The 18588-nt window shown below is 42.2% G+C and overlaps 1 protein-coding gene across 1 annotated transcript in view; it reads left to right on the top strand.

Annotated features, from left to right (window-relative positions):
* The window catches only part of SND1 (staphylococcal nuclease and tudor domain containing 1), a 445599-nt gene that overhangs the window by 38325 nt on the left and 388686 nt on the right, over nt 1–18588 (top strand). Inside the window, exons 4-9 of the mRNA XM_066262225.1 lie at nt 198–276; nt 2531–2691; nt 3409–3500; nt 4127–4285; nt 5527–5633; nt 8035–8125. Coding sequence (XP_066118322.1) covers nt 198–276; nt 2531–2691; nt 3409–3500; nt 4127–4285; nt 5527–5633; nt 8035–8125 — 689 coding nt within the window. The remainder of the gene's footprint in view (nt 1–197; nt 277–2530; nt 2692–3408; nt 3501–4126; nt 4286–5526; nt 5634–8034; nt 8126–18588) is intronic.

Here is an 18588-nt window from a genome sequence, read left to right on the forward strand (position 1 = left end):
CTTTTGGGTTGTGGAGTTTAGATATTTTGGGAGAAAAGGTTTCCTGGAAGACTCAGCACTACACTGCCGCTTGGTCCGATTCTCTGGCAACGTCATTTTTCCGGAAGAGACAAGGGTGAAAGCGTGCTCTGCTTGAGCTCTGTTGTCGTTGGAGGCAGATTTGAATCTTGTGTTTAACTCTCTTTTTTTCTCCTCAGATACCAATGGGGAAAACATTGCAGAGTCTCTGGTTGCAGAGGGGTTGGCCACCCGGAGAGAAGGCATGAGAGCTAATAAGTAAGCCTGCATTACTCTTCTGATCCTCTGGCTGCTTCTGCTGCATTGCGAGGGCTGGGGCTGCGCAGGAAGGCCGGGTAGTCCACGCTGTGTCGGCTGCGCTGCGTTTCCATTGCTGCCCCTGCCATTGTGTCGGTATCCTCTGTGCTCTCTGGCTTCTAGGACATTTTCCTGCCCTGATGTGGATTATTCTGAGCCAGTAGATTACTCACCATTCCTCAGTGACATTTGATATGTGTAACTCCTTAAAAAAACAGACTTTGAGACAAGCTGCTCTATTCTTATCAGAAGAGTCAATAGGCTATGTCTTAAGTCATAGGTATTCAGTTCTAGAGCATTTATGCATATGTCCCAAATGGTTATTGAGTGCTTTCCATGTGCCAGGCTGGACACTGAGACTACAGCCGTGAATAAACATACTTAGCTTCTGCTAACATTTTAATGAGGAGACAGACAAACCAGTAAACAAATAGGTATATAACATACCATGTGCGAGGAGTAAATGCAGTGGAAAATAAAGTGGAGAGAGTAAATAGAATTCAAAGCAGAATCTCCTGCTTAGAATCTAGTTAAATTGATAAAGGCTCAATGCTTCTGTTGTAAAATCAGGGAAATTTTCTCTCTCTCCATAGCCTTTGAAGTCTGTTTTGGTTTATGGAGCTGTAGGTACTTAATAAGTAGTAGGTAAAAATATATTGGTTTAGCTAATGGCAGTGTGAACTTACTAGAAATGAGTGGTGTATATGTAGACTTTATAGCAGATGTATCATGTTCAAGTTCACCAGTGTTGGCTCTCAGTAGGATGGATTGCAGCTGGCTTTAATTAACACTTTAGTCTCTGAAAAGTGATAAGCTACATCAGTAATTTGGAGGCTAAAGATGCTGTTTACATCATTAAGTCCTTGCTATGTTATATGACTGTTGTCACTTTAGAAAAGGCTTGGGATAAGTATTTGCATGGACTGTACTAATGATGGAGGCGGGCATCTTCCTGCCTTCTTGGGGCCACTCATTCATCATGACCTTCTGTGGTTCTTTCTGACTTCACAGAATCATTTGCTGGGAATTTGTTGAATTAAGACATTAGTCTTAGGTGGTGTTTTGGAAGCATGCCGTAGTTGTATCTTAAGGACAATTGCTGGCATGATGACTGTTGCATTGTTTTATTGTTTTTTTGTTTTTTTTTAAGAATCCAATTTGCAACCAGAATGAGGAATTTTTAAAAAGCCCATAGTGGTGTTTTATCATCTCAACAAAGAAATCTCCCCTGGTGTATAAATCTTTTTTTTTTTTTTTCCTCTCAAGTTGTCTTGACTTAAAGCTTCCTTTCCTGAGTTTCTATGTTTGCTTCTTCCTCATAAGCTACAAATTTTCATTTGAGTTCTGGCTGTAATTTTGGATCCCTGAGGATGTAATGGCCTTTTTTTTTTTTTTTTGGTGGGGGTAAGGTACTGGAGACTTCTGGTTTGAGAAATTGTAGGGCCGGGCTTCCTGCTGAGATATCCCTGCTGACCCAGGTGGGAACTTCCATTCATGCCTGCAGCCGTGGATGGGCCAGGCACTGAGACGTGGGGAGGCCACGCAGCTCCCTGCCTTTGCTCAGAAACGTACGTGTGAGAGAAGAGCAGCGCCATCTGGTTTTGTTTGTTTGTTTATCTGCTGACATTCTGGCTGCTCTTGCACGGAGTGTGCTTGCCTGCCTGCTGAAGGAGGAGTCTTCCATTTTCAAACTGCTTTTGCTTAGCTGGCCTGACTGAATGTGTAAGTAGTTTTAGGGTGACATTTTCTGCCATAACCGTATTTGCTCTGCATTCAAAATCCCAGCCCTGTTTCGTGGACAGCAGGGAGGAAGCGTGTTCTTAGTCAGTTTCCCTGCAGAGCGCCCTACTGCGCTCTTCCTGGATTTCAGTTCCCGAGTCTGGGACAGTTAAATAGAGCTGTACCCCTGGAGCGGCTTCCCTCTGAGCCACCAGCTTGTCTTGTCATCACTGATGGTGGCAGTACTGAGATGTGTGTTCTTGGATCTTCTCATTAAATGCGCTTACAATTGAATCTGTTTGAGGCAACAAATCTGGAATCCTGAAGTTGCACTCATGCTGGTTTTCTGGTTATAGGCTTGGGTCTGAAGCTGTTGCTCTTGAATAAACGCTTTGGTCTTTTCAAGCGGAGAAGATGCTGAAGAAACGGAGACAGAGAAGAGCCTGGTCTTCCTGTTGAGCTCACTAACCATGCGTGTTTATTTTTTACGCCCCAGTCCTGAGCAGAACCGGCTTTTGGAGTGTGAGGAGCAAGCAAAGGCCGCTAAGAAAGGGATGTGGAGCGAGGGGAACAGCTCCCATACTATCCGGGACCTCAAGTACACCATTGAGAACCCACGGCACTTTGTGGACTCACACCACCAGAAGCCTGTCAACGGTGAGGCTGGAGGGCAAAGACAGATGCAACTTGGGGTGATTTCTCTCTGTTTGCTCACAGAGCTTCTTGAGGTTTATAAAACCTATTTTACTTATTTTGTATCCAAGAGAAGTTATTAAGGGTAAAACAACAGTGTGATATTTTGGAAGGAAACTTGATCCAGTTCCTATGGGTCACATCAGATGTATTCTGCAGACCTTAGTCCTTTGCCTGGTACAGGGTAGTAAATTGCTGGTATTTTTGCACATTAGGGAGCTTCCTATTTTCTGAAGGATGGCTACTCACATACCACCCTTGATACTGAGGTAGAAATTATATCTAAACACGCACACACGAACATAATATAGTTCTGGTGCTGTTTACTTGTTAACAGCGATTGAGTATGAAACATTGCCAAACCTGAATTGTTATTTTTGCTAGGCACCTGGTACTGAGGTGACCAACTAACCTTAATGATAACAAAACTTAGTTGTGAGCCATGAGGTCCCAGAGGGGTCAGAGGGCACAGAAGTCACTCTGATCTGCACTCCCCCGGGGGTTGTTGTGGGCAGGTCTTTTGTGTGAATGTTTGTGATCTGTTGGCACTTGATCATTTCTCAGAGAGAGGCTCTCCCGAGAGTCCTGTCAGAGGGCCTGTGTTCAGTGCAGTTTGGTTGGGTGTTGTGTATCCCCGGCATGTGTTTTGCTAATGACTTAGCTGTTTCTTCTGTCACATAGCTATCATCGAGCACGTGCGGGATGGCAGTGTGGTCAGGGCCCTGCTCCTTCCTGATTACTACCTGGTTACTGTCATGCTGTCGGGGATCAAGGTCAGACCATACACTGGGCTATGGGGTGGATTTGGGGATTGCTTAAGTATTCTGTCATAGGTAGATTTTTTTACTTGGGGTCTTTGGACTTACTGTTTCTTCTTAGTATGGGCCATTAGCATTGGCTAGAATACTTTAAACGTTGCAGTGGGATAATTCTAGTTAGATCAAATAAGATGTTTTAACTTTTTAAGTATCCAGGGTCTTTTTGGAGTAGGCTGTATGGAGAAATTGTTGAAACCCAGTAATGGGAGATGGGAGGCTCTGAAGTTTGCTGAGTTTGGCTGGTCTTAATGTAAAGTACACATTTTGATTAAAAAAAAATAACACCGAGAATTTAATGCTAGACACTGGTGAATATTTAGGGGGCAAGGAGTCATTTTCAACTGTAATTAAAGTTATTTTCCGCTTGATAACATGAGTCTTATTTGCCTTCGCACTAAGTCTGAGATGATGCTATTTCCAGTTACTTTTTACCAGGATGTTTTAAAAAGTATTAGAAGACCTGCCCTGAGACCTTCCCCAGCGTAGCCTTTCTGGCTTGTGCTTTTCGGGCGGGTTAGCACGGGGCGAGTGTCGAGCACCCACGTGTAGGTTGTGTTACTCACTCCCTTCCTTTGCTGCAGTGCCCGACTTTTCGACGGGAAGCTGATGGCAGTGAAACACCAGAGCCTTTTGCTGCAGAAGCCAAATTTTTCACCGAGTCCCGACTGCTTCAGAGAGATGTTCAGATCATCCTGGAGAGCTGCCACAACCAGAACATTCTGGGCACCATCCTTCATCCGGTGAGGGTGCCATGCAGACCGGGCTGCGTGGTGGTGGGGTCCATCGCGGTTTGGTTTGGTGAGCTGTAGTGTACTTAATTTTGAGCCATTAAATATCTTGGCATATTATCATTTACTGGTTTTTGAGGTGTTTTCAAGGGAGATGTCACTTATCTGGTAGAACTGGACAAATCTTTGCGACTTCTCACTTTTAGAAAATTAATCTCAAATGTTACAGGGTGTCTAAGGGGAAGAATAACTCGATCCCTTTTTTTCTCAAGTGTTGGTCCTGGAGATTGTGCACAGGCAAGGTGGGAGGTTACCCTACTGGTTAGAAGGGGCAGTGCAATCTGCAGAATAGGAGAGGCGAGTTTGTATAGGGCTAGAAGTTACCTGTGTGGAGTGTTGGTAGAACTCTGATGAGGAAATCTTTCTATGGAAAAATTATTTTGTCTGTGCCAGGCTTTACCTATTTTCCTCCTAACTCTGCTTTTGAACAAGAAATAGGTTCTTTGTGTGCTAGCTCTTGATGAGTTGTACCTTATTGTATCCTTTGATAGGTGGGTTCTTCTTAGATAGGAAATAACCTTGTTTTTTTAACACCTGAGTTTAGAGGCCTTTCATTATTGTAACCTATACCCAACACAGAGTAACTACTGTTACTTGTTCTTTGGCTGGAGAATTCTTCCACCTCGGCAGTTGTGAGGCTGGGTGGTTTGGAATATGCCAAGGTCATGTCTGTTTCTTCTGGAGTGCTAGCTGCCTGCCCGTGCCGGGCCAGATGGCTCTGTGTCATAGCAGAATGTGAATTGTAATTCATTGGGCCAAATGCAGCTTAAGTTATTCCCTTATTCAGCACCTTCTTCAGCTCTCCCTTTATGAAAAGGGGAGTAAGTGCTGATCTTAGGGAAGGAAGAAATAATAAGGTGTAATCTTTACTAAAGATTAACATCCTCCTCTGCCTACAAGAAGAGCTATTGAAATGTCAATTCTATTCAATGCCACTAACATTTATCCTATTCCTATTACGCGAGAGTTACTGGGCTGGGTGTTGTGAGGATATGAACCCAAGGTTGTTGAGAGGAGTGTCTGTCTTAGGGCTGGTTTCTTTGGTTTCTTAAAGAGAGAAATGACTTTTGTTTTTTTTTTAAATGAACTGCAGACTAGATTGTGACTTTGTTAATTGTCAGAGGTCTAGAGAAACGACTCTTCTGTCATAGACTATAATCCGTGCCTGTTTTCTCATGTGCCTTGTTTTTCAGAATGGCAACATCACAGAGCTGCTTCTGAAGGAAGGTTTTGCACGCTGTGTGGACTGGTCAATCGCAGTGTACACCCGGGGTGCAGAAAAGCTGAGGGCAGCTGAGAGGTAAGGTCTGCCAGGGAACCTTCCCAGCCAATGATCTTGTTAAGGATCTTTAAGGAAAGGAATTTAGTGATCCCTCAGCCGTTTACTATGTCTGCGTCTGTTTTATTTCAGCAAAGGGCTAGGGAAATTCCAAGAGAGGCTGGGATCTCATAGAGGACTCGTAAGTCTTCAAGTTTAGTCGAAACCAATGCTGTGTAGTGAGGACCTAGATTTTTACTCAGACATTATTCTTCACCTAATGTGCCTTTTAAATGTTTTCAGGTCACTTTTTTTTTTCCCCTAAAGCTTCTCAAATTCCAGGTTTCAAGCATTTGGGATGAAATAAATTTGAGGTTCATTTGAGGACAGTGAAATCGCTTACCACCTACTCCCAAACAAGCAGGCTGGAGGCAAGGATATTGATAGAAAGATAGTCTGTGAGCCCATTCAGTGCTGTTGTGAGGCCTAATGCCCTCATTTATTTAAAAATATGTTTTAACTGTTAAATACTAATGTAACTGTGAGGTGTTGTCGACATATGTTTAGCTAGGTTCAGATATAGAAATAACTTATTTTCAGAAAAACGATAGTGGATATTTCAAAGATAGGTGGTGATTTTAAGTGTCAGGGCCAAGTGTTTCCAGGTGTAGTTGAACCTCATGGAAGAAAACGAAGCAGGTAACAAGAGTAAATGAATAGAGATGATTATTTCTGGAAGTCACAGCCACCACCTCCTGGGGTACATTAAGCAGACTACTGACCACTGACAACGATGTTCCACTCTAGAGGCTGGTTGTACGGCTCATTCCATAATCGTAAAATTATACTGGTGTCGCTAACGTTAGGACGTTACGTTTCTGCCTCTGAGGCACAGCTAAGAGATATGCAAGAACATAAATTGAATGGCTGTAATTTTCTTCCTTTTTTCTAAGTCTTTTGCATCCTTATACACCTGTGAGCAGGAGCACTTGCAACTTTTTATAAAAGTGGATTTTAATCTGGGGCATTAGATAGAGGATTTCTGACAAAGGTAGACAGTCTGATTAGGAAAAACACAATTATTGTATAAAAGTTGTATTCGTCTTTATATTCCATAATTAAATTGAAAAGATGTAATACTTTCATCAAGTTCAGCATTCAAATATTTGTCTTTTCTGTGTTGTTCAATTTATTTTTTGTTTAGAAAATCCTGTCAGTCCATTATTCTAAATTATTATTTCAGTTGATAATTTTTATTGCATTCTTTAAGTCCCTGCCTCTCTCTGAAGAGAGTGTAACGACAGTGGTGTCTACATGTTTTACAACATCGACAGGAGAGTTTAGGGGTTTTTCAGAGAGTGCTGCTCATCATTATAAAGGCGGGTTAGACCAAGGAACACCAATCATACTCTGATGACTCATCTGCTGTTGTGCGTGCTGCACTTGACTTAGGTGTGTTGGTGGTAAATATGTTAACATACTTTGTGTATTTTACAGCTACTACATGTTGCTTTGTCTTCTATTTCAGTGTTTCTTAAAAAAAAACTGATTGCAGTACTGTTTTCAGAAATAATAGTTCCTCTTCCCTGCACATGTATCCATTTATTTGTAAATACTTGAGACAGCTGCTCATTGATTTATTCTTTACAGCTTTGCAGTATTCCCTTTACCTCTCTTAGTCTGACACAAAGACTATCTACTGGGCTGAGTACTTTGAAAAATTTCTGCCCATATGGTTTTTAAACTTTTGTTAGTAAGCTTCTATTGTGGTTCTGTCCATCTTTCTTACTTTTTAGCTACACTGCAGTGACAATTTTGTTCTTGCTTTTTACATAGGATTTGGGTAGCTGATAACCTTTTCATCATTGAAGTGGAAGTTGAGCAGACCTGTGTTTTTAAAAAAAGAATACAGGGTGGGGCAAAAGTAGGTTTACAGTTGTGAGAACACAAAAGACAGTTTACTATTCTTCTGTTATTTATTAATTGTGTTATTTTCCATAGGACCAACTATAAACCTACTTTTGCCCCACCGTGTGTATTTGTTTGTTTAGTATGTGTATTCGCCCCATTTAAAAGAGTACCTGCTCTGTGTTTGTCATTCCAGTGCCTCGCATGTAGTAGTCACCCAGGAGGATTGCGTAAGCCCGAGAGCTAATGATCAAGGTGGACTTGAACTGTCCATACCCATAAAATTGCATATTTAGACCGAGTCTACTAGCCATAGATTTATGATTTATCTATGCATCTTGGATAGTTACAGTTGCTTAGACCTTTTTCTTGCAGCTGTTGTCACCCTTTGTTTTGGCTTGACTGGTAACCTTTCTCCTGGGTGCCTTGTCTGTGAGGTTGGGTTGGATTCTGTACTGTTAGCTCTCATGGGGATGGTGAGTTCCCTTTGCCAACCTAATGTGTCTGAATGATTTGCATCCCTGCTTTGTTTCAGGTTTGCCAAGGAACGCAGGCTGAGAATATGGAGAGACTATGTGGCTCCCACTGCTAACTTGGACCAAAAGGACAAGCAGTTTGTTGCCAAGGTGAGTCATTCTTAGCATCTTGAGATGCATAGGGATTGTTGTCAGGTTACTGATAACACAAAAATCTGAACAGTCGATCAAGAACTGAAGCACTTTTATTTCAAGGCAAGGCAGGGGTGTGTAGAGGTGCGTGCATCATGGCACCTACCTGCGTGTGTTTATTGTACGGACTTAGACACTGTAAAAACTTTACATTTCTTTTTGTAAATTTGCATAACTTCATTAGAAGTTCATGGGTTAAAGTTGTGGACATCGCTGTTTTGAAACATTACTCACATTGCAGGGGTCCTTTTTGTCTGCTTAGCCCACGGCATACTCTTAGATTTCCTCTGCCTACGTGTATACGACCTCAGGTTTCTCTTTTTCTGTTGTGGGACTCCTGTTGTTTTGAATTTCTTCTTATGTGATGCTTTTCTTCTGTAAGCTCTCCACTGTGGTGTCCTGGGATGGATTTCTTTGATGGGAACTAGAGCTACTCAATATAGTGTTTGGTTTTTAGCAGGGGTGCTATAAAAGAGTTTTTTTCTTAGTTAGAGTTGGGTATCTTGAGGGGTAAGCCTGCTGTCCTCACTTTCCCCAAGTGCTGCCATGTTTTCCAACCTGTCTTTACTTTTGGCAAGAAATGCTGGAAGCTTTGTCTTTATGGACTAAAGTAGTTAAATATTCATATCCTTGCCTAACAGTTTAAGATAGGCAGCCACTAGGTGGCACTGTCAGCTTGAAAGAAATCTTAGAACGATTTCTCTTAGAATGGTAAAATTTTAACAAAGTCTCTGAGGAATTGGCTGAATTTCTTCATTTTCTTTTTTATGATGCCCAAGGCAATAGGTCACAGAGTGGTCAAATGGCCCCTTTTCATCTTCTAGTATGTGGTCTCTAAGCAGTGGTCAATTTAACTGTAACTGCGCCTTTTAGTGGACGTCAGCGGGAGTCGTCCTGGTTGGATACTCCCTGTGCATATTCCCATTCTGACACAGACTACAGAGGATCCTGCTTTCCTTCTGTGAGGGCACTGCTGGCTTGGGAACCTGGACGTGGTGGCTGTTCTGCCTGATTGGAACTTACTTGGTTGTGTTTATGTTTCCTGTAACCTGTTCTGTTCACAGACTGTAGCTACATGATGAAAGGATGCTCATTCACTCACCAGGGGAGGCAGGCCTTCCATTTTCACCGTCATCACTTTGGGGCCCTGTGATATTAGTCACGTCATGTAGATGAGGCTTGGGGGAGTCAAATGACCCTGTGCTGTGCCTACCCGCCCCTCCTTAGTAGTAGAGAAACCTAGAAGATTTTGAGGCTTTTGGGCCTTTGCTGGGTGGGGAACTAAGACGCTGCAGAAGAAATTGAAAATATTAGATGACTGAGTCAATAGCTTTGCATTGATCTTAAATAGGAGTTTATTGATAACTAGAAAAGGGAGAGCTGGCTGTAGGAACACTTCTTCCATTTCTAAAATCCAGGATCCCAGAATCTGTTCTTTGTTTTTGGTCTTTTATGTTTAGTTTTAAAACATGGTATTGCTTTTTTATCATTACAATCAGGTTTCATTCATTACAATTTCAGGATAGAGGATGTTGCTTTTAATAACTATTTGAATAAGGATTAGGAGGAGTAATCATCTCCTGTAATATCTTAAACATAAATTTAGGTCATTGGGATATAGGCCTGCTTAGAGAATAGAGAGAAAAATGTATATGTAGGTAAATAAACGATTTAAAAACTTTTTTATTTTTGAAATTCTTCAGCATTGTTTTAAAAACAGAAATGCATAAAAAAGAGAAGAAAAAACACTTATATTAGATAAACTACTATGATTCAGTTTTTTATTTATTTTATTTTTTTTAATTGAATTTATTGGAGTGACATTGGTTCGCAAAACCATACAGGTTTCAAGTGTACAACTCAGCAAAACATCATCTGTACAGTGCACCGTGTGCCCATTGCCCCATGCAAAGTCTCTTTCTGTCCTAATTTTCCCCCACTCCTCTGCCCACCGCCATCCCCACCCCCAACCCCACCCCCAGTCTGTTCCCTCTGCCTATCACCACACTGTTGTCTGTGTGTGTGTATTACTTACATGTGTTTTTTGCTTAATCCCTTCACCTTTTTTCCAGTCCTCTCTCCTCTCTGACAGCTGTCTCAGTCTGTTCCATGTGTTCATGACTTTATTTGTATTTTGTTCGTCAGTGTATTGTGTTAATTAAGAGTCTACATATAAGTGAGGTCATGTGGTATTGGTCTTTCTCTGACTGGCTTATTTCACTTAGCGTAATAACCTTTATGTCTGTCCATGCTGGTGCACAAGGTAAGAGCACTTTCTTTTTTACGGCCATGTAGTATTCCATTGTGTAAATGTACTGCATCAATAAACAGTGTTGGGAAAATTAGACAAGTACATCCAAAAAAAAAGGGGGGGGCCTACTGATGAGTACTTGAGCTATTTCCAGATCTTGAGTATTGTTTTGTTTTTTTTTTGTATTTTTTTTCTGAAGCTGGAAACAGGAAGAGATAGTCAGATAGACTCCCGCATGCGCCCGACCGGGATCCACCCAGCATGCCCACCAGGGGCGACGCTCTGCCCACCAGGGGGCGATGCTCTGCCCCTCTGGGGCGTCACTCTGTCGTGACCAGAGCCACTCTAGCGCCTGGGGCAGAGGCCAAGGAGCCATCCCCAACTCCCGGGCCATCTTTGCTCCAATGGAGCCTTGGCTGCGGGAGGGGAAGAGAGAGGCAGAGAGGAAGGAGGGGGGGGTGGAGAAGCAAATGGGCGCTTCTCCTATGTGCCCTGGCCGAGAATCGAACCCGGGTCCCCCTCACGCCAGGCCGACGCTCTACCGCTGAGCCAACCGGCAGGGCCTGGATCTTGAGTATTGTAAATGACACCGCAGTAAATATAGGAGTGCGTATAGTCTTTTCAATTAGTGTTTTGGGGTTCTTAGGATATATTCCCAGAAGTGGGATTGCTGGGTCAAAAGACAATTACATTTTTAATTTTTTGAGAAAGCTCCACACTGTTTTCCACAGTGGTTGCACCAGTCTTCATTCCCACCAATATTGTTCAGTCATTTTCTTCACATCCTTACCAGCATATGTTTGTTTGTTTGTTTATTTTTACACGAACAGAGGGAGAGTCAGAGAGAGGGATAGATAGGGACAGACAGACAGGAACAGAGAAAGATGAGAAGCATCAATCACCAGTTTTTCATTGCAACACCTTAGTTGTTCATTGATTGCTTTCTCATATGTGCCTTGACCGTGGGCCTTCAGCAGCCCGAGTAACTCCTTGCTCGAGCCAGCGACCTTGGGTCCAAGCTGGTGAGCTTTTGCTCAAACCAAATGAGCCTGCACTCAAGCTGGCGACCTCGGGGTCTCGAACCTGGGTCCTCTGCATTCCAGTCCGATGTTCTATCCACTGCTCCACTGCCTGGTCAGGCTGTTTGTTGATTTATTGATGATAGCCATTCTGGCAGGTGTGAGGTGATACCCCATTGTGGTTTCATTTATCTCTCTCTGATGATTAATGACTTGAGCATTTTTTCATATGTCTGTTGGCTGTCTGTGTGTCCTTTTTACAGAAGTGTCTATTCTGGTCCTTTGCCCATTTTTAATTAGATTGTTTGTCTTCCTGGTGTTGAGTTAAATTCTTTATATTTTTTGGAAATTAACCCCTTATGAGATGTGTCATTGGCAAATATGTTCCCTTATTCAGTGGGTTTTCTTTTTATTTTGTTGGGTTTTTTGTTTTTTATTTTTGCTGTGCAAAAGCTTTTTAGTTTGATGTAGTCTCATTTGTTTATTTTTTTTCCTTTGTTTCCCTTGCCCTAGGAGATATATCAGCAAAACTATTGCTACAAGAAATCAAGAAATGTCTGAGATTTTACCGCCTGTGGGTTTTTTTTTTTAAGGATTTTTATAGTTTTGTGACTTAAATTTAAGTCTTACCCATTATGAGTTTATTCCTGTGTATGGTATAAGTTGGTCTAGGTTCATTTTTTTTTTTTTTTGCATGTACCTAATTTTCCCAACACTATTTATTGAAGAGATTGTCTTTACTCCATTTTATTCTCTTACCTCCTTTGTCAAATATTAATTGACCACTAAGTTATGGGTTTACTTCTGGATTCTCTGTTCTGTTCCATTGATCTGTGTGCTTGTTCTTCTGCCAGTACTAGGCTATTTTGATTACAATGGCCTTGTAGATATCAGATATTGTGATACCTCCAATTTTGTTCTTTCTTAAGATAGCTGAGTTTATTCAGGGTCCTTTTTGGTTCTATATTAATTTTTGTAATATTTGTTATAGAACTGAAATATGCCATTGGCATTTTAATAGGAATTGCATTGAATCTGTAGATTGCATTGGGTAGTATGAACGTCTTAATGATGTTTATTGTTCCTATACGTGAACAAGGTATATGCTTCCACTTATTTATATCTTCTTTAGTGCCTTTCTTCAATGTCCTATAATTTTTTTTAGTATGTCTTCTTCCTCTTTGGTTAAACTTATTCCTTTTTGTTATTGTTGGTACAATAATAATTGGGATTGTTTTCTTTCTGATCATTATTGGTGTATAAAAATGTCACCCATTTTTGAATATTAATTTTGTATCCTGCTTCTTTGCCGAATTTATTTATTAGATCTACTAGGTTTTTGATGTAATCTTTAGTGTTTTCTATGTACAAGATAGTGTCATCTGTGAATAATGACAGTTTTACATCTTCCTTTCCAGTTTAGATGCCTTTTATTCCTTTTTTCTTGTCTGATTGCTGTGGCTAGGACTTCCAGTACTGTGTTGAATAAGAGTGGTGAAAGTGGACACACCTGTCTTGTTCCTGATCTTTTAAGGGAAACGCTTCTGGTTTTTGCCCATTGAGTTTGATGTTGGCTGTGGGTTTGTCATATATAGTCTTTATTACATTGAGGTATGTTTCCTCTATTTCCACTTTGCTGAGAGTTTTTAACATAAATGGGTACTGGGTTTTATCAAATATACTTCTTCTGCATCTATTGATACGATCATGTGATTTTTATCCTTCCTTTTGTTTATATGATATATCACATTTATTGATTTGTGACTATTGAACCAACCTTGCATCGCTGGAATAAATCCCACTTGATCATGGTGTGTGATCTCTTTAGCATATTCCAAGATTTGATTTGCTAATATTTTGTTGAAAATTTTAGCATTTATGTTCATCAGGAGTATGATTTTCTCTCTCTCTTTTTTGTAATGTCTTTATCTGACTTTGGAATTAGGATAATGCTGCCTTATAAAAAGAGCTTTACAAGTCTTCTCTCCTCTTGAATGTTTTGAAAGTTTGAGAAGGATAAGTGTTATTTCTAATTTGACTGTTAGATGAAGTTTACCTCTGAAGCCATTTGGTCCAGGACTTCTGTTTACGGGGAGGTTTTTGATTATTGCTTTGATTTCATTAGTTATAATTGGTCTATGCAGGTTTTCTGAGTTTTCCTGATTCAGTTTTGGAAGATTGTATGTTTCTAGAAATTTATCCATTTCACCCAGGTTATCCAATTTGTTGGCATATAGTTGTTCATATTATTTTATTTTAAGCAAAGTTTATCATACTGTCTGTCTGTCACAAGGGTTGGCAAACTGTGGTCCAAGGGCCAAGTTTGGCCCACCACTTATTTTTGTATGGTCTGCAAGCTAAGAATGGATTTTACATTAAAAAATAAATGTTTTGTGGCACATAAAATTTAGCTGAAATCAGATTTCAGTGTTATGAGTAAACTGGATATAGCCACATCTGTTCCTTACATATATCTGTAGTTGTGTTCGTGAGATAGTGGCAGAGGTGAGGAGTTATGAGAGACCATATGGCTTGCACAGCCTAAAATATTTGCTCCCTTGCTCTTTACAAAAAAGTTTGTTGACCCTTCATCTATATTCATTTTACTCAGAGTGCCTTGATGTGACATAGAGCCGGGCCAGAATGTAAATCAAGGCATTGCTCCTTTCTTCAAGGAAAGCTCGCCACAGAAAAAACTCCAGCAGTGTTCTCAGTGTAGTTGATTTATGTTCTGGTCTGTGCTCCTGTGGCTACTTCTGAGTAGTACTGATCTGTAATCTTCTGTGTATAAGTTTTATCTGTAATATAAGTTTAAAGAACTCTATGGGCTTATTAAAGAATGAACTGATTAATTTTTCCTCTTTCTTTTTTTTTTTATTTTTATTTTTATTTTTATTTTTATTTTTTTTCTATTTTTCTGAAGCTGGAAACAGGGAGAGACAGTCAGACAGACTCCCGCATGCGCCCGACTGGGATCCACCCGGCACGCCCACCATGGGGCGACGCTCCGCCCACCAGGGGGCGATGCTCTGCCCATCCTGGGCGTCGCCATGTTGCGACCAGAGCCACTCTAGCGCCTGAGGCAGAGGCCACAGAGCCATCCCCAGCGCCTGGGCCATCTCTGCTCCAATGGAGCCTTGGCTGCGGGAGGGGAAGAGAGAGACAGAGAGGAAGGTGCGGCGGAGGGGTGGAGAAGCAAATGGGTGCTTCTCCCGTGTGCCCTGGCCGGGAATCGAACCCGGGTCCTCCGCACGCTAGGCCGACGCTCTACCGCTGAGCCAACCGGCCAGGGCCTTTTTCCTCTTTCTTGATGCAGCCATTTTTAACTCTTGGTATCCCTATCTGTGAATAAAATTTTTGTATTGCTCTTTTTAAGTTTTTCCTCAGCTAGCTGGTGATCCTTGGTTGTTTCTCTTATTTAAGATTGAAGTATTGAGCACTGCGTTAGAGGCAGTGGACTTAGGTGTGGGTGTTCATCTTGAAGCCCAGGTGTTTCTTACATAAGTTTTAAGCCAGTCCTAGTCGTGATGACTGGGGGAATTCTGTAGTATAAATCAGAGTGACTCTTGTGTTTACTCACCACTAGCTCAGGATTTAGCGCTTGTGAGTCTGCAGAGACTGTTACCACCCATACATCTGCTTTCCAGCTTCCAAAGTTTTGTTGCTGTGTTCTTTCCTCCTATTAATCTTTGTCCTTTTGAGCCTATGGCAATACAATAAATCCCCTTATTTTTGTTCAGAAGTATTTAGGGAGGGAACCAAAGTAAATGTTTGAGCTTGCTTTAGTTTGTTATAATGCTCTGCTCCATTATAGGGCCGCGTCATAATTTATTTAACCAGTCTCCAATAGGTTGACATTCATATAGTTTATAATTTTTCCAATATTTAGAAAATGGGATAAATCTCTGTGTAAAGGACACTTATTTCCTTAGGAATGTTTTGGAGTGTATTTGCCAAATAGCTCTCCAGAAATGTTAACCAGTGTATATCCCTATGTGTTTTCTTTTTCTAATATGTTAGAGAACAGAGGTTGACCAACTTTTTCTTAAAGGGCCATATGATAATATTTTAGGTTTTATGAGCCATATGGTTTCTGTTGTGACTACTCAACAGTGCCACCGTAGCAAGAAAACAGCTATAGACAATATGTGAATGAATATGCATGGGGGTATTTCAATAAAACTTTATTTACAACAGTAGGCAGTGAGCTGGATGGCCCTTGGACCATAGTTTGCCAACCCTTATTGTAGAACACAGGATATCAGCAGTAAACGTAAAAGGAAAAACTGATCTGCATTTCTTTTCATAACCTAGAACCCAACTGCAGTTTTGTAGTCATTTTACCTGATTTAAAATGCCTGTTAATGTCAAGGAAATGTAAAAAGTATCTAAGATGCCTGGGACCTTCATGAACATAGTCTGACAGTCCTGTAAGTTCTTGCTGAAGAATTCTGCTTGTAGGTGACGACAAGGCCTGAACAAATAGTGGTTCTCTCTTCAGCGGACACCCTGTCTCTTAGGAATTCATTGTGGAGGGAACAGCTAAGTAGCCTGGAAAGCCTGTGAAAGGCGACCTAGGAACTCTAACTGAATGCCTCTGGTAGGTGATTTCTGCAACTGAGGCTACACCATAGATCAGACTGTTGTCCAGGACTCTCAGTTGTAAGAAATTTGAAACTCAACAAAGTATCTTGAAGCGTGTGGCCTACTGAAAGTCTGGCTCCCATCTCTGCTTAAGCAGGGTCCCTTCTTCAGCAAGGAAATGCAGGAGAAGGCCCTTCTTGTCTCCCCTGGTTAGCAGAGGAGCGTGTTCACTTCACAGTGATTATCTAGCTGAGCCTGCTTGAGACTTTTGTGCCTGTCCTTCCTGCCTACCTTCCCTGTGGCGTTTTAGCTGATCTGTGCTGTTTGTAGCCATATGGTCCCCTGAGCACGTGGCTTGGCATCCCTGTCCCTGCTGCTGGATGCTTAGGCCTTGCAGATTTCACAGACCTGAATAACACGGCCGGGGTGGGGGTGGGGGTGAGGAGTGGCAGTGGCAGTGTGTCCTCAGGAGGTGGAGTGTGCTCAGTGCTCACTGTCCTGCCTGGTTAGAGGCCTCTACCTGGGTTTTTTTGTACCAATTAAGTGTTTAAAAATACAGAGCACTGAAAGGGATACTTTGAGGTGATTCAAAAGACAGGGAAGTGGTTTCTGCTCCCAAGGAGCTTACCCTCAAGGGCTCTGTTGGAAAGGCTGCCTGAAGTTGTAGCTGTCCAGTATTGGTGCCATGTCCTGTTTAGAGGTGAGGTGACAAGCTATGCGTGGATGCAGGGGGTTCTTGGACCTACTTGGTTGGGTCCTGATTATTGTCGCTGCACGGCCCGTCATAGCTCAGGTTCGTTATCATGTCTCTCTAAGATGGTTCCTAAGCAAGGATACCTCTTAATACTTTTGGCATTATCTGGACTTTTTCATTATATTCCCGTTTGGTGATGTGGAGAGAACAAAAAAAATACTAGCCCACTCCCATGACTTGTTTGTCACACGGCTTTCAGATGAAGTCAATCTGGTTGGGAGACTGGCCTCATATCAAAAAGAGATCAAGACTTGGTTTCTAGCTTCAGTTAGCAAACTGATTGCTGATAAGAAAATGAAGTACCAAAGATTTGTGAAAAATTCCTGGCTTTCAAAATTGGGACATTAGTTTTTAGAACAGTTTTAGATTTACAAAAAAAGAAGGCGGCAGACAGACAGAGTCCCCGCATTGCCTCCCCCGCCTAGTCTTCCCCGCCATTATCTGATGTGAGTGTGGCACATCGACGGAAGCAGTATACCAGAATCAACGGGTTATCGTCAGCTGGAGTCCGTGCTTTAGTCAGATCGCTTTCGTTTTTCTCCACATCTGTTTTGTGTTCCGGAATCTCATCACGATAGCATGTGACATGTGGTGCTTGCGGCTTATCGGGCTCCTCCTGGATACGGCAGTTTCTCAGACTCTTTGCTTTTGATGACGTTGACAGTTTCGAGGAGTCCTGGTCTGGTATTTTGTAGGATGCCATTCGATGGGAATTTGTCTGATGTCTGGTTTCCTTTGAAGTTCTTGCCATAGTGCCCAGTTTGTTTGATCATATTCAGGTGCTTAGAGGTATTTTCATCAGGAAATTGTTGCGCTTTGCACTTTGTTGAGGACACAGGGTAGCAGCTGGGCTCTCCTGGGGGATGGGGAAGAGACTGTCGTGACTGCAGGCCATTGCTGTAATAGTTGTGGGGTATCCTGATTTCACCCACTTTTGGTGTTGCTTCAGTAGCACTCACAGGACTAGCTCTGGGAGAATAGACATAGCATACAGCCCCAGGGAACAGGAGAAGCAGCTGGATGTCGTGATTTCAGAGAGTGGAAAGGATATTTGGTGTCCCCTTCCCAGTGGCCCCTTCTAGAGCACTCTCTGCTGGTAACTGTAGAAAACCCCTTTTGGGCTGCTGGTCCTTTTATTCCTATCTGGGGCTGATAATTTAGCCAGCTTTTAGAATGTCGGTAGTTGTGTCTGGAGAGCTAGTCTGAGTGTCTCCGTAGCACAGGAGGATGCTGTAGGCTCTTCTCGATTGTTTTATATGCATTGCGGCTTTGAAGGAGTCGATCAGCAGCAGCCCTTCACCACCCAGTGATCACCGGGCTCCACAGGCAGGGCGTGTGGCTGGAGACCAGAGATGGGGATGGATGTCCCTCGCCCCTGACAACACTGTGCACTTCTCCTGACTTGTGGCAGCCCTTAGCCTACACTCATCATTATTAAACCACTCATTTCTCCTTTTATGGTTGGGTTTCAGGAAATGAGGAAGCATTTGGATTTAGGGCATGTATTTTGAGTCCAGCTGGTGACTTTTTTTCAGTGTAGCTGTCTGCTCCTGTGCCTTAGGTTATCTCCTGGAGTGTGGGTTGGTGGTTGTGCGTGGGTAGGTTGAGTAGGGTAGTAGCTTGTGTGTGAGTGATGTGGGTATACTTAGACTTACCTGATGAAAAGCACCCGAAGAAATACCCACTGTTACAAATGCGGTGCCTAACGGTGCTGATGAGCAGGCTCTGGGTAGTAATCCACTCTGCATTTCACTTACTGCACGGCACGTGACTGTAACCACTATTTTATTGCCTCTTCCATGCCTCAGCTCTG

Source organism: Saccopteryx bilineata, chromosome 2 (genome assembly GCF_036850765.1).
Source record: "Saccopteryx bilineata isolate mSacBil1 chromosome 2, mSacBil1_pri_phased_curated, whole genome shotgun sequence".
NCBI lineage: Eukaryota > Metazoa > Chordata > Mammalia > Chiroptera > Emballonuridae > Saccopteryx > Saccopteryx bilineata.